Consider the following 16,015-nt stretch of genomic DNA (forward strand, 5'->3'; position numbering starts at 1 on the left):
ACTCAGCTGGGAAGTTAAAATATACAGCAGACTTTCCAGGTCCTATTCTGGGCAAGCAAAGGCTCATTTGGAATTCATTTCAGCAAGTCTCTCCACTTGTAAACTGATTCCACAGAACACTACACAAAAAAACCCTACAAAAAACCCCAAACAAAACATTAAAAATACAATTCACTGGGTTTAATTTTTTTTTTTTTAAATTTTTTAAAATCTCATCCACATTGTCCCATCATGAGAGTCCTGTGCAGGGTAGTGTAGAAAGATCTGGATATTATGTGCAACACAAGAATGAGAGTGGTTAACTGTTAACACCCTGCCAAGTTTTAGAAAAAGCCTTTAATTTCACAAGTACTGAGCAGTATCAACTCAAGAAGCAGGTTGCTGATGTTGCATTATTCCATTCACAGTCCAGATATACCTAAAGTATCCTAAATTAAAATCTAAGCAAGGTCTAATTCAAGCTACCCCAAGACTATATGTATATGTTTTGGGGTTTTTTTTCTTCCCTTTTCTTTATTAGTTTCCTTTTATGGTAACTTTGTTAACAGGGGAAAAAAAAAAGAAAGAAAAAAGAAAGATATTTTCATCTTTTTATGTGCTGAAATCTGGCAGCGAGCTTCACGATGCTGCCAACTCACTGAGTTCAGCTAAGCATCTCTGGATTTGAGATGTTTTGCTGACCCAGCAGGGTCAACGTCCCTGTTCTCAGTGCAGATCTGCCCTAGCAGATACTGAATAATTTCCCTCTGTTAAGAAACAGCCAGACATAGAGCAGCTATGACTTTGAGTCTTCCTCAGATTGTCATATTAAGGCTTCTTAAATAGTCAGAAGAGCTAATAATCCTCTACCTGTCACTTTATAACATCTAAGTTCAGCTTTTGCCCGATTTGCCATATTCTAATTAGCCTCCAGTGGAGCAGGAGAGTACATCTCCCCCATTAATTACATAGGGAACTTAAGGTTATCTTAAGTCAGACATCTGCAGGGTGGTATAAAGAACCATGTAGAGTCTACGCTGCTTTCACAAAATCTTCTGGTACGAGGTTCCTGACTGATGCAGGGTTGAGGAAAGGAGAAGTCCTGGAGCAAGAAATGGGTTACTCTGAAAGTACCTTCAAAGGCACAGAGAGCTCATAAACCAAGAACCAACTGAAATGGGTCACGATCTCCCCAAGCAGATGCATCTCTACATTTAGCAACAACTATTATAGTTGTTGACACCTTAAGAAAGTGTCCTTATCACTACCGCAACTGGGCCCAACTTGTTATCTTTCTACTTACAAACCCATGTAGTAGCATTGTCCCTTAGTCACAGAAGTGGCAGCTATACAATGCTGTGAATATGCCATACTACTTTTCAGCTAAAGAGCAGGAAAGGAGCTTTCTACAAAACCAAATTGGATAGCAAATATTGGTTCATACATAACTGAGTCCAAATTCTGAAAATTCTCCTGCTTGCATGACACACTGTGACAGATAGTCAGCTAATGGTTTTGCCTTTTTTTCCATGTGGCATTTTCTTTTGTCTTTAAGGAATAAATTCTGAAAACAAATGTACAGGTTATAACTCTATTACTGTACGAAGGCCCTGCTATGCTCAACTCAACATGCATCCAAATTAGAATTAATGATCACTGCAAAGTCAACAGCTATAAGAAAATAAAAACTGATGGATCAGACCTAGTATCAATCTCATCATTTTCCCTTATTTTCCCTCAGTGGAAACAAGCACCATGTCAAAAAATTATGGTCTTCCAGAAAATACTTGCCTTTGTCCATTTACCAGCTTGCTGCCTGACACATTGTCCCTGTTGTCTATTTAATAAATGGTCATTTCATTGTTTAGTTTGAACAGAGAATAAACTGAGCAACAGGATCTAACAGGACATCTCAGAAGAGCTGACATGGTTTGTACCATGAAGTTTCAGCACATGTGCTTGGCCACATACAAAAGTCAGTTTTGCACTACTACATCCAGACATTGGAGGTAGGCAAGGATAGACTTTATCTTATATTAGTCTTACCCTTTTTTGATGGTTCTCTGACAACAGGAATCACCTTACATATTTGATACATATTAAGAAACAGGTTTTTATTTTCAAAAATAAGCCTCAGCCTTTCTTTGCATGCAGGGATTTACATTCTTCCTTTTAAAGTAACTGCTACTCTCTTGAAATCTCCTACTTGATAAGCTTAGATCTATTCTACTTCAGACAAACAAGACTGCACTAATCTGCCAAAGCAGATAGATTATGTACAGATTGTGATAGTGGCAGGCACACAGAAAGTAAAAGCTTCGTCCAAAAACCTACTACTATTATGTAAAGAGCCATTGGGGCAGAGAGTCATCTCATGGAGCCTGTTCAGCCACACATCCTTGTTCCACACAGTACCTGACTCAGAGTAGCTTCAGTTAACTCCTTCCATCACCAAGCTACGAGGACTTCGTTATTTGCCAAACCAAACAAGTTACTGAGTGTAGCTGTGTTATAAAGTCATGGTGGGAGGCTTGACCCAATGCAACTGCAGGGCACTGGCTTGCTTTTATCGTACAAGCAGGCAGTTATTGCAGAATAGCTAATTGTACTGTAAATCTACACTGTAACTGGCAGTAACTTGAACATAGACATAACCTAAACTAAAAACTAATTTACCCTGCCATCTGTTTTTAAATGTTGCAGCAAAATTTGTAACAATGTTACAGAACTGGACATGATCTTTGATTTGTAATATGCAAAATTCTGGATTATTCTAATAGTCTGTTCTAGCTTCCAAAAGAAACTATGAATTTATATTGCCTGGCTTTGCCTTAAATACATAAATAGCCAAATATTCCCATTTTCCAGTGGATTAAGACATTCACTACTATCATACAAGATTGAATCAGTTTATCTGACTTATTTTTTTAGTCACCATGTTTCCAATACCTAGAAAATGAATAATAATTTTCTGAGAATGGTAGTACTGCAATGGTAAGCTGCTTTTTTACTTGGAGTTGTTCAGACATCTACACATATGGCTTTATCAAGTTTCACAACTTTCTTCTGAAACAAGTCATCTTTTCTCTAAAAGTGTACAGATAGCATTTTAAGGCTTCTAAGCATGTAAGCCTTTGAATATTTACTGAATGCTGAACAAAACCTAACCAAAAGGGTTGCTTCAAACTTGGAGACTGATAAAGGCAACAAATTAATATGGCATTAATACGAGACTGAAACTTTCAAAGACAACTAAACCAGACTGGAATACTTAAAGCCTTTAGAATAACAAAATTACCTTTTGTTTTTATACAATAAGATACGTATACATATTTATAAATGCAACTGTTAATCTCCACAGATCAACAAGCTCCTTCAAAATTACACTCCCCCCCACTCAGCATACTGAATTGTCCGTCAGCTGCAGACGGAGCTGCTCAGGGGGAGCTCCTCCACCTTGGAGCTGCTCAGCTTCATAGAAAAAGTCTTTTCAGACTCATTAAATCCAGAGAATTAAAATATGGCAGATCATCTCACTATCAAGAAAACTGCAAATTTGTGAGGTAAACCACAGATTAATGCAAATAATTCAGTTGGATGCTTCAAATGTACGTAGTAACTTTTATAGGAGTAGTTCTCCTGAGAAACAATATGCATCAGCATAGTTTTTTGCAGGATTGAGACCTAAGTCAATATCATACATTTTGTAAACTCCAGCACCTTCTATAATATAGATGATCATTAAGACAAATTTTTGTCTTGTGCTCTCTCTAAGGTAGGACAATACTGTAAAAATATGTTTTACTATACCAGAGGTTTCAAGTCTACCGGTTCATCACTAGACCTAGCTGGGAAACAGCAAAAAAAAGCTTAGTCTTTCTCTTCCAGAAAAGAAACAAGAAACAAGACATTGACCCATTCTTTTTTCTGTGGTGTGATCTAACCATTCATCTGGAAGAGAGGAAAATCAGGTCAAGCAGAACAAGGACTTGAACCTGCATTTCACCTGTTATGGGCAAATATTCTGCTCTCTGCTAATCTGGGGCCTCTTTTCCTGTATCAGATCGGAACTGTTTTCTTCTGAACCTGAAAAAGCTTTCCCAATAAAAGGTCTGTCGAGGCACATAAAAAGCTTCAGTGCTGAAAATGCAACCTTTTTTCAAGAAAAAGCCAGTTTCATTAAAAAAAAAAAAAACAAACCCAACAACCAACAAACCAGGTTAAATTTAGACACTGCCTTTTACAAACAGCCCACACAGTGGATATTTTCTCCTGATAAGCATCAGATATTAACCTCTTTCTGTATCTTCCGAGATAATTGGAGCCAACTCCCTGGGAAACAAAATGGAATGTGGACATCTGTTCACTGTAAACATGTAAAAAACATTTTGGACACTAAATTAAACTGCAAATTATATGTTTTATTCTATTACATGGCAAAAGTAAAAATGATATATAAGGAAGAAAGGGAAGCCTAAATGAGACAGACCAGACAGCACATGAATAGCAATTTGTGATCTAGGCATTTATCTTGAAGATGGGAAACAGGTCAAGCAGAGCAAGGAGTCAAACCTTAGTTTGAGAGGGAGTGAAGGCTGCAGGCAGTGGCAGTGTGGGTAGAAATCACAGCAAAAGCATGTGGCAAGTATTGAGTGGTAGCAGAGATTAGCAGAGAGTAAAAAGTCACTAACAGAAATGTAATTCAGATGCTGAAGGGGAAAAGCCCCTCAAATGGGGAAGGAAATAAAGTAGATATGTTGAATAGAAGGTAAGAGAAAAAAAAAAAGGAAGAAACTAGATAATAGGAAATTAAGGCAAGTGGGCCAAGGAAAAGAGAACTGGTATCTTAAACAGCAGAATATGTAATACACTCAAATCTTTTCCTTTTGATGTTGATAACCCAGCAGAGATGCTAAAATGGTTGGGGAAGATGGAAACAAGATCAAAGAGCAGAACTACTTCCAAAAATCAAATAGTCAATGACAGGCAGAGGTTGGCTAGCATATTCAGTTGTTCAGTGCTGTTTTCTTCATAGGACCATTCAGAGCTAGATTGTCAAACCTGTTACTCAGGCTGTGTAACAAGAGAAACTTTCTGTTTCCCAGGCCCCTTCTTAACCTGCGACTGATGATGGCAGCAAACAATTGGACTTTTTCTCTACAGCAAGCTGATACTTGCAGTGAGAGCAAAGAGCCAGGAGCCCTGGGAGCAGGGTGCTCTCTGAAAAGGTTGGAAGTGAATCAAGTCCTCCCTATATGAACAATCTCATCAAGAACTGCCTGCTACAATCTGTTCTTTGGTTTGCTCCTGGGACAACACTGATCTGGTTTGTTTTTTAAGAAACCATTTCCACAATCAAATTTATCACTGAAGAAAATTAATACATATCCTCATAGTTGGCAATTTCAACCCCCCAATGGTCAATACAAAAATCTCTAGCAAAACAGTAGTCATACATGGAATAAAAGTCATGACAGGACAACGTAACCTCGAAAGATTCATTAACAAAACATTTAACAGTTTCAGTGAGACTGAGATTTTACTATTTGATCTTTTTGATCCAGAGAATAATATTTGCATAAGTTTCTGCGTTTGCATAGTAAAATTTTAACCAGAAATGGCTGTTCCCTGTTGCCAATTATGATTGTTATGGAAGGCCTGAGAAATGAGCCTGAAAATGCCTTCAGGAGTCTCAGTATTATCTTTCTTCTTAAAAGAAAATTATTACCTTGATGTGGTAATCAAATTCCTAGTAATGCTGACCCCTAATGTTTTTGGTAAGACTGCCATTACCCTAGGAAGATATGTATATACACACATTACCCGCAAAGCATCTGGTCTTCACAACAACACAGAGCACTTACTACATTAATATTGAACGACACACTTATTCGAGGTTTTCTTTAATAAGAAGAGATCGTTCAAATGAGCTGAATCAACATTGGAAGAAGCTCCATGTGAAGTGAAAAGTCTAACAACAATAATTGCCTTACTTAATAGGCATCCTTGTAGTGGAGTACAGACCTAATGCAAAGAGTGAAGATCAGTTAAGAGCACAGAGGCTCTTACAAAGTATTAGTTTTGGGAAGATGATCAGGACACTCAGTAGAAATTGTCTCAGAGGAAACTTTAGCTCTCGAGTATGAGCCCCTTAATGTTTTTACTCTCAAGATAATGTGTGTTGGACTGATCTCAAGCTTTGTACCTGTAAGAATCAGTGCAGAATTTGTCTTCCTGCTGTTTATTACTCTACAGTCATATAACTGTACTGTGAACAAGACAGATAAGAATATCAGGCACCCCACAACTTTGTGATTTATCTGCACACACGCTACTGCATTTTTTACTAGAAACATTTTAACACAGAACCACTCACAGAAGAAGGCAAAACACCCAGTTCAGACTTAGATTTAATACAGACAGATACATTCAAAGGTAGAAGATTAGTTGCCAATAAAAGAAATACATCTCTTTTCTCCATGTGTTCTTACTAGCTCCTGCAACAGGCTATGACATCTTTATGAAACCTATACCATACAATCTCAACAAATCCTGAGGTATTTAACACCAAAACTGTGACTAAATCACTGAGATAAAGCGAAATGGTATTGCTAAAGTGAAATGCTATTTGGACAACTGAGTAGTTAATTTACAAAGACAGAACCTGATGAAACAAATGCTTTTCAGCTAAATCAATGTCATGTTTTGTGCAATTTTCCTACATGTCATGACCCATCTCTGCTTACACTTTTCTCCCTGAGCATGAAGAACTATGGTTGCTACGCTGCTGAATTTTCCTCTTAGAAGGCCTGCAAATGTGAGCTGACAAGTCAAATGATTGATTGCACCTTGTCCATCCAGGCAAAATCAGAGAAGTCCTTCTGAAAGACAGTGGGAGATTAACACCAACAGTAATGTATCATCAGTATGAAGAGTCTGAACAGTACCATATAGTCAGTATGAAGAGTATGCAAGTCAGAAAAGTTAGTTACTCAGACCAAGAGGCTAAATTAGACGCTTCCAGAGTGTCACAGAACATATGCTTCAAGCTATATTTATACTTACGGTTTTCCAGACACAGGATGGCCAACAGCAGATTTAGGAATTCATAACGTGTTTGTAAGAGGAACAGATAGGAGAAGTTGTTTCAGAGGCTCATCACTTCAGAAGGTGCTTGTTTAGCAAAAGTGCTGCACCGCCTCTCATTCAGGCACTGAGATGAACCCTGCGCTTGTGGCAGAGCGGGCTCGCCAGCGGGAGAGCGCGATTCCCAGCTCCATCCCTTATATAAGATTGTAACCTCTATTCACTGCCATCTGCTGTGGCTGTTGTGTAACAAGCCATAGTCGAGTGTTTCTGCCATCATATGGTAAATTTCCTTAAAATACACGTGCAAAAATCACTACACAAAACCCTAGAAATTCTTTAACTAGATGCAAGTCTCAAATCTCACAGATGAATGGTAGTTTGGAAAGGCAGCCTTCAAACTCCTCTGCATGGGGTGGCTGTAATTTCCTTCTTGGTTTCCAGTATCTATAGCTTACAGGAAGACACACCAATCGAAACTTTTGGTTGACTGGGATTTGCATTGCTAGGTGACTCCATTTTCTGCCTTCCTTGGGATTTACACTGAGCTCAAATAAAAGGAATTTTGAATTTCATTATCATCCTTCCACATATAGGCAGTTTTTAAAGAAGGAGAAGGGAATAAATGGTTTTGAGGTTTATTTGGGGTTTTTTTCTGCTGTCAAAGATATTACATCTACCTGATGATTCCAGCTTCTGTCCATGAATTTCTACAGACACGCAGTCTTCACAAGCTGAATTACAGAACACCACCTATGGCCTAAAAGTCATGGCAAAACCAGACATACTTCAAGACTTTAAATGAAAAGTTCTGAAAATAAAACAATGTTGAGTAAACAGTTTTTTCTACTTTTTTTTTCTACTTCTACAAAAATTTTTCTACTTTTTCAAATAAACCTGTGTGACTTGTTAATTAACATTATTTTTGCTAATGCTAAATAAAGATGGACATGAATTTGATAAAGGCTGGCAATTAATTTAAAACTGAAATACAAAACTGAAATCAACTGTAAACCCTCTTTCACTCTCTACAGAAAGAAAGCCCTATGGGGGGCATGTGTGTGGAAATCTATGCAAACTCATTGCTAGTTGTTTTTTTAAAGGATTTGGAATTCAATGAAATGGAAAAAAGCTCTGTTATTGCACATGAAGGTAATGAAAGCTATTTGATTTAATGCTGTTTGGAAACTGCTTTCACACTAGTGGGTTATTTTGGAGGTTTTTTTTGCTTTTACTTGAGAAAAGTGACACAAACTTAGAATCCTAGAAGTTAAAATATTGCCCCCTCTACAATACAAACATGAAGATCACCAATACTCTTTTGATTTTTAAAATCTATTCTGCAGTACTGACAGAACAAAAATACTAAAAAAATCACTAAATAGCATCTATACTGCACATTCCGTACAAGTCACTGTTACCTTACCTATAGAAACAAATATTTCTTCCAGTTGTTTCCTATGCATTTAAATTTTGGTTTTAAGATTGTAAGAAAAAATTATATTATCAAAACTGACTGATTTTGAGTGTGACTTTCTTTGCCCACTGCATTAGTAGCAAATTTGCTATTTCAATTAATTTCTCTTGGGCTTTAACTTTTCGATGTGTTCTGACAAGGAACACATTCACGCTTCCATTTATCAGTGGCGAACCATTTTACTAACACTTTGTTAATGCTGCACTTCTGGTTTTGAGCATTTCATTCCAATTCTGCAGAATAAAGCCTAAGTTCCTATTTTAAAGGGAAAAAACCCCAGCAAAAAAACAAAACAAGAAGATTCATGCTATTCACACAAAGTAAAATTTTACACCTTCAGCACAACTCAAATTTGAAAACACGTCACCTTTTACATTCTGTATCCTGAGGTCTCTACCCACACTTGATCAAAGAAGAGGGAAAACATGTCCCTCATTCCCCCAAGGATACCTTTTCTTTCTTATTTTACCTTGCTGAGGTTTCATATTCCACAGCCTGTGTCTCATGTGATGCATCTTTTCTCGTCTATAGATAAATTAATTAAAACTTTTGAAGTGACCATGTTGCTTTTCTCCTTTATTGCTATTTCTGTTCAGGCAATTCCTTCTTTCCTTCCAATCTTTAATGCAGCAACACTAATCTAGGTTGAATTGTGATGCATTTGAACTGGAGGAACTCTGTTTATATATCCTTATAAAGAACATAGTTAACAGAAATGTCATACACACTTGATGGATGCTAACAGATCTTAGGCTGACTTGTCATTTTCAGGGACTTCACTTGACCGCTGTCACCACATAGCTCTTAAAATCTAATTTTACAACACAATAAAATATCACCTTTTGATTATTTCATTTTTGTAAAAGCTTAATATCCTAGAGTAACATTGATAATTTTTATTCTGTGAACACACAGTTGATGTGGCACTCTTCTTTGCAATTAGATTGATAAGACAGCATAAAATGACAACTATTACAAAAGAAACTTGGTCTCCAGCTGCTCCCTCCATATGCTTTTTTTGAATACAAAAGTCTTACACAGATGACATAATTACTGCAGAAGGGCTTAAAAACCTTTTCTTTTTGAGACAAAGTTAAGCCACAAAATTCAGATTTAGATCCAGAGTTCAAAAGGTCTACCTGGGGTTAAACAAGCCCCATGTTAAGTCTGTTTCAGAAGGACTTGCCCTCTGCAAAACTCAGATATCCACCTCGGGCTAGTTAGTCCTCCTATTTTCCCTAGATTCTCTTCTACTCATAACTGCTCCTACCTATCTCCAACCTTCAAAGTATTTCCAACAGCAAAATCTTATTTTCTCCTATGCCTTCTAGAAATCAAAAAGGAGGAAAAAAAAATTCAAGAGGAATATTGACAAATTCAGAAGGTTAAGTAATGTTGACAAAAAAAAATATTCAGGTTCTAGAAAATCAGTAATTCAGTAAGAGAGTCAGAAGTTTCATTTATTTTGTCTATTCAAATTATTTGAAAATATATTCTATAAATACTACATAACAGTGACACATTTTTTCCTCTATTTAATAACAGTCCTTTTACAGACTATGTTCATGGTCTCCAGAGCAGTTCGCAGAAACTTCAAAGCTCTGCTTAAAGCAGGAAGCTGAACCTCCTGAGTTCTCCAGACTTCTCTTTCAACCTAAATTATCCTATGATCTTACAAATGCAAAACTGAACAGGGAAGACAAAAAAAAAAAGTTGGGGGGGGGCAAAACCCCCAAGATTTTTGTTTGGGTGTTTTGGGGGCTTTTTTTTGAGATGTGTGTGGGTCTTGAGGCTTTGAACACATTTCTGGAAAAATAGATTTTTCATTTTTAAACTATCTGGAGTTGTGCTACTTACTTACAGTCCCAGCCTTCCAGGAGAGGGGTTTTTATCCTTTGCTACATAAAGAGGTAATCTAAGAATGAGTAACTGCAGATTCCAGACATGATATTTGCAGGTTTCTCCTTGATAAGATTCAAAACCAAACATGATGTGTGCCATGCTGTCACAGGTTAAAGTATTATATGACCACCACAGGTTAAAGTATTATCTGACCACAGGCTATAGCTAATGCTATAGGAATAAGACTTCTGACATTTGAAAAAGCCAGTCTAAGAGACCCAAAGTGTAACATGGTGGAAACAGAATAAAATATCAATGTAGAAACAAGGTGTGTGTTTTAACAAAGAACATAATTGACAAATTGTGCTGTGCACAAATTTTGGGTGGAAGCCGAGTAGTCTTGAAACCTTCAGAGCAGAGACGATAAACAAAACCTGTTTCTAGTGACTAGTTCGTGCCGATTGTAAGTGGTTTACAAATGAAGTATGATCAGCTTATGGAAGGAATTAGGTGATGGAGTTGACTGCAACAGCAGGAGCATGGCTTAACGACCTATGAGCTTTCCATCAATTTTTTCTCCTTTTTAGAAAATAATGCATTTATTTTGAAAAAGAATCAGATAACATTCCCAATATTTGATAGGGGATCCCTATTCATTTAAGCTTCTGAGGTCAAATGTATGTCAAGTACAAAATTAATATTGTACATTATAAAACTGAAATACACTTTCTGCCCAGGAAAGTAGTTTTCCAAGCTAAGTTAAGAACAAAATAGTTGAAGGCAGAGTTCAACATAATTTGATTAAAAAAGGGTAACGTGACAAACCCATTCTCAATACCTTGTTCACTGCTTTGGAATATATGCACAGAATAGTCAAAGCTTTAAAGGTTATACTTTGCCTCAGTATGAAAACTGATCAAAAGAAATATCTGCAGCCTATGTACAACTTACCTTTCAAGATTCGTTGGGCCAGGCAGCTCTACGTCAGAACACTATAAAGGATAGTACATGAGTACATTTGTACAATTTATGTTGTATATAAATTCCTAATCCTATAGATACACACAGGACTGCACATGCCTGAAAAATGACTTGAACATAAAGTTATATTAAAATTATACTTATAACATTGAAAATAGAAGTGCTCTACCACTGCCATGAACTGTATTTATTTAGAAGTTAGCCCAGATGGAGAAAGCTGAAGCAATGTTTCAAATATATTCCTATCCTTTCCTTTCAGCATGTGACTGCTTTTTCTTTTCTCTTTGTCCCATTAGTACTTCCTCCATAGATGAAGGAGATTATGACTGAGAGAGAGTTCAGGGACTTGTCCCACCCAGTATTAGCAGAGCTGACAGATTCCCTCCTCTTGATAGTGACTGTAAGCATGGGTTGGCATTGTCATGCAGCATTTTCCCTTATTGGTGACGTTATTAATTTTTTTAGATTCCCTGCAGCTCCCATGATTTAGGCAAGTTTCTCCCATATTCCAAGATTAAGAAACTTCTTCTCAAACTACTTCAGTTTGGGTTGGGGTTTTTTGTTGTTGTTGGGGTGGGGTTTTTTTGTGTATGTGTGGGGTGTTTTGTGGTTTTTGTTGTTGTTGTGGGTTTTTTTACATCTTTCACTTACAGCCAGAAAATCTGGTTAAGAGTGGAAAAATTAAGGGAAGTGGAAGTTGTTAACATCTGTGATGCTTGAAGGTCCAATAGAAGGCTCTACATTTGGGGTGTTTTGATGTGGCTCTATGTGTGTCTTACAACTGTTTTCTTATGCATTTGATCCTAACTTTGACCTGAAGGAAGGTAGGAGGTGGCAGATCTGACTGCAAGAAGCCATGAGTGCCAATTCAGGAACTCTGAAATACCATCAGGTAATTTCCAGAGGTTTCCTGAAAACAGAATCTTAAATATCTTAACAGTTTAGTTTAATTAAGCTAAATGGACATGATTTAGCATGCAGTAATCCATATTAAGTATTACATAATTTATATTAATATCTGTGATTTAAGACCTGCCTAACATACACTCAAAATGAAGTAAGAACCTGGGTTTGGCCTGGCATTGCTAAAAACACTGTAGAGCCATACCACATTATTTGCTGCTACGCAACCTCAGATAGTAGCCATGCTGAACAAGCTCAGCTTGTTTTGGAAGGCTGTTTTTAAAAAAAGACTCTTGCACTTATAAATAACTAACAATTTTAAGACAATATTGTTGCTATTTTCTGAGTGACTGTGGTCCAGATTCACTTGCCATTTAATGACAAGTGAAAGTTCTGAAAATGTAAACTGCACTATCACAGGCAAAGTAAGATTAAAAACATATTGCTTCAGTATTTCATGCATGTATACTTCAAATAAGCTGGATATTGCTATCAGACGCATCATTAGCAGTTCTGAACACATTTACTACCAAAAACCCTAAGCGATCCTGCAAAACTCAAATGAGCTGGACTTGTTTACAAAGCTTGACTGACACCGGTCAGCGTTGGCCATGTGCAGTCCAGACACAAGAGCACTCATCTCAGTGTTCAACTTTTAGAAATTAAACCTTGCATTTCAAAAATTGCTTTTTTCTCAAGCGACCTCTGAATTCACCCTTTAGTGTCCTTCAGCTGTTTTCTTCCTAATCCAAACACACGTTCAACCACAAAACTAAGTTTTTGCAATGCAACACCAGAGCCTTTGGACATGATCACATTGCACTTGACTACTGCATCAAATACTTTTTACACTTCTCAGGTTTGCAAATAGCAAATATTTCTGCCACTGAGTGCTGATTATCAGCGTGGTATTAATTTTTTCCTCTCCAAAGCGAAGATAAATACATTACTGATTTAACTCCTGAGCACAATGTTCATGTTGTCACTGTCCAGCTGCAGCAGAAAGTTTCTAGTATCTCTCTTTCAGGCTAGGCATGCTTTAGAACAAGTGCATACGCATGTACATAAACAGAAATATATATTACATTATGCCAACACACAGAAATGTACCTGAACAGAAGCTTTTCCTCTTTTGAATGAAGATGAGGATTAAATAAGTTAAATTTCAAAACTGACTGGGAAAGTACCTAACTCACATTAACCTTCATTTATATTGGAAGTGCGGCCCTTCTTGGGCCATAGGTATGCCCAGTGGATCTACGTCAACATCAAGCCAAGGTCCCCTGCTCTTACATACCCTAAATAACATAATTTTGAAAGCAAGCCTCAATAAAATAAAATAAAATAAAATAGCCTTTGTAGTCAGAAGGCGTAAAAAGGACATTTCAGCAGAACCTTAGCTTACTGAGCAGGATCAGGTGGCTGAACAATTATACAGAAACAATGCAGGCAGAAACCATGGGTAAAGTAAGCATCTCCCAAGTAAACAGAAACAAGTCTGTGCAACCAACACAATGCTGCAAAGGAACAATAACAATACCTTCCGCAGTATACAAACACTGTAGGGCTTTTGGCCTTGTTAGATGCAGCTTAATCTGAGAGTCTTTTTTGGGCTTTGTATTGTGTCTATATGAATTTCACCTCTACTCTTCAGAGAGTAAAGCTACAGTTCCCTCTTAGAACCAAGTCAGATAGGTACCACCCTGTCCAGTTGTTAATTGATTTTCCTTTCCCCCACTTTTAGGATGCAAAGTACTCTTCTCCTTGACATATACACAACTTTATGTTTACACATGCACATACAACTTGGCAGAGGTAAGATCTGCCTATTCATTATAGGCTCTGCACTTTACCGTTAAAAGTCAAGCAAAAGGAAAAGCTAAACCAAATACAAAGCAAACTATAATGGGAGCTATACAACACAGAGAACTACAAAACAACAGGTGTCTTTGGCAACAGGCGTCTTTGGCAACAGGCTTTCACATGGAAAAGCACAAGAAAATAAACAGGAAGCACAAAAAAAGACTAGAAGAATGAGCATCATTCTTCAAAAAACACAAAACAACCCAAATCAAATTTTAAAGAGCACCCAAAACCAGAAGACTTAATACATTACAGTTTCCAGGTATAAGAACAAAAACAAGAGATTGGATATGACCCTTTGTTGTATGTCACTTCATTTAAAAATTTAAGATGAACAACATTAATTAGTAAATGGATTCACTTCGAAATTCATCTTGGCTACTACTTTTGACATAGTTTTGTTAGTAAACAGAATTTTAAAAGTGCAACATTGGAGTAGGAGAACATAGACACAGATGGTATTCTGGCATATACTGAGCAGTGTAACAGAAAGTTACTTTGTTTCCACATTACTACCTGAAAGCATACCTTTACTCTGCAAATACAGAGCAACTCCACTTGTAAACGTGGGAAAAAAAAAAAAAAAAAAATCGGGTTTTGTGTAAGATGACATCACATATTTCCAAAGAGATTATCATCTGTGCAGTTCCAGGCAATCTGAATTTATTTTCTTTTGAAGGAACCACTTTGCAGCCTATACTTGCTTTCCTTTTAGATTAGGTAAGTTTATTTGTTCTTGAGTCAAAAGTAGAGAAAAGTGAATATTTTGGTTTTATGCAGGGACAATATTATTCCAAATCATAAGGAATCAGGTCCTCTGATGGCCTGCCCTGCTGCAGCAGAACATGTTTTATAAGAAAAGAGACTGGAGGATGTGTTTTTATCCTACCAACAAAAGCAACACCATTCTCTACACATAACAGCAGCGGTCCATAATATGCTTTCCAACAATAGACAAAGGGTCATCTCGCATGGCAAGAATAGCCTCCAGCACGGATTAAAAATATAAGAAAAACATTTGACGTACTTGGATCTGACAAGATTGAGTCGGTTTTCGGCAAAAATTGGTCACAGCGAACTCCTTGGTAGCCCTCTTTGCACCTGAGAAAAAGGGGATAAATGACAAACATATGCATGCGATAGTAAAAGGTTAATTTCAGGGCAGCAAAATCAACTGAAATTCTCCCTGCCAACACTGAGAGGGACTTGCATATTTACAGTTATTTCAACTATTATGGAAGCAAGGTTATTACTGAAACACAATGGAAGCACGTAAAATCATTTGTATTTCAAAAAATTCCCCTCAACCCTTTTCGATTATTTCAGAAACTATGAAAAGAAACATCACAAGCACAACTCTTCTTTTAGGTATCATTTCAGGGAAACAATAAAAAAAAGTCCTCTATAAAATAGACATATTTGTAATAAAATAAACTCATTAGGTAACACAAAGCTTTATAAAGCTTGTACTGTACAAGCCACCAGATTAACAACTTGTTTATCTTTGGCTGTTTGAGTAAGTAGGGAACACTTATGTAGCCATTAGTATTGGGACTAGTTTCTACTGTGCTTAAAAGATAACATGTTTAGGCATGATAGACAACATCAGGTGTTGTTTGTAAGTGAACAGTCTTAGATGTCTGTGGGATTAGATTTTAAAGCACATAAACCAGAATACCCTCCTGCCTTAAAAAACATGAACTGTCTTTGACTGAGGATCTAATACTATTATTTATCTTGAATCCATACTTTGAAGAAATTCCATTTACTGCATTTGGATTGTTCTCAGAAGTGTCTCTCTCTCATTTCAACTAAGTGTATCAGAATCAGGCCTTTAATTATTTATTTGCTAAGCAATTTTTCAGAGAAAAGTGATGGACGCTT

The 16,015-nt window shown here is 36.9% G+C and overlaps 1 protein-coding gene across 1 annotated transcript in view; it reads right to left on the reverse strand.

Moving 5' to 3' along the window:
• Window positions 1-16,015, reverse strand: part of NRG3 (neuregulin 3) — a 411,783-nt gene that overhangs the window by 97,130 nt on the left and 298,638 nt on the right. The window contains exon 3 of the mRNA XM_059821387.1: window positions 15,159-15,232. Within this exon, the coding sequence (XP_059677370.1) occupies window positions 15,159-15,232 (74 nt within the window). The remainder of the gene's footprint in view (window positions 1-15,158; window positions 15,233-16,015) is intronic.

Source organism: Gavia stellata, chromosome 9 (genome assembly GCF_030936135.1).
Source record: "Gavia stellata isolate bGavSte3 chromosome 9, bGavSte3.hap2, whole genome shotgun sequence".
Classification (NCBI taxonomy): domain Eukaryota; kingdom Metazoa; phylum Chordata; class Aves; order Gaviiformes; family Gaviidae; genus Gavia; species Gavia stellata.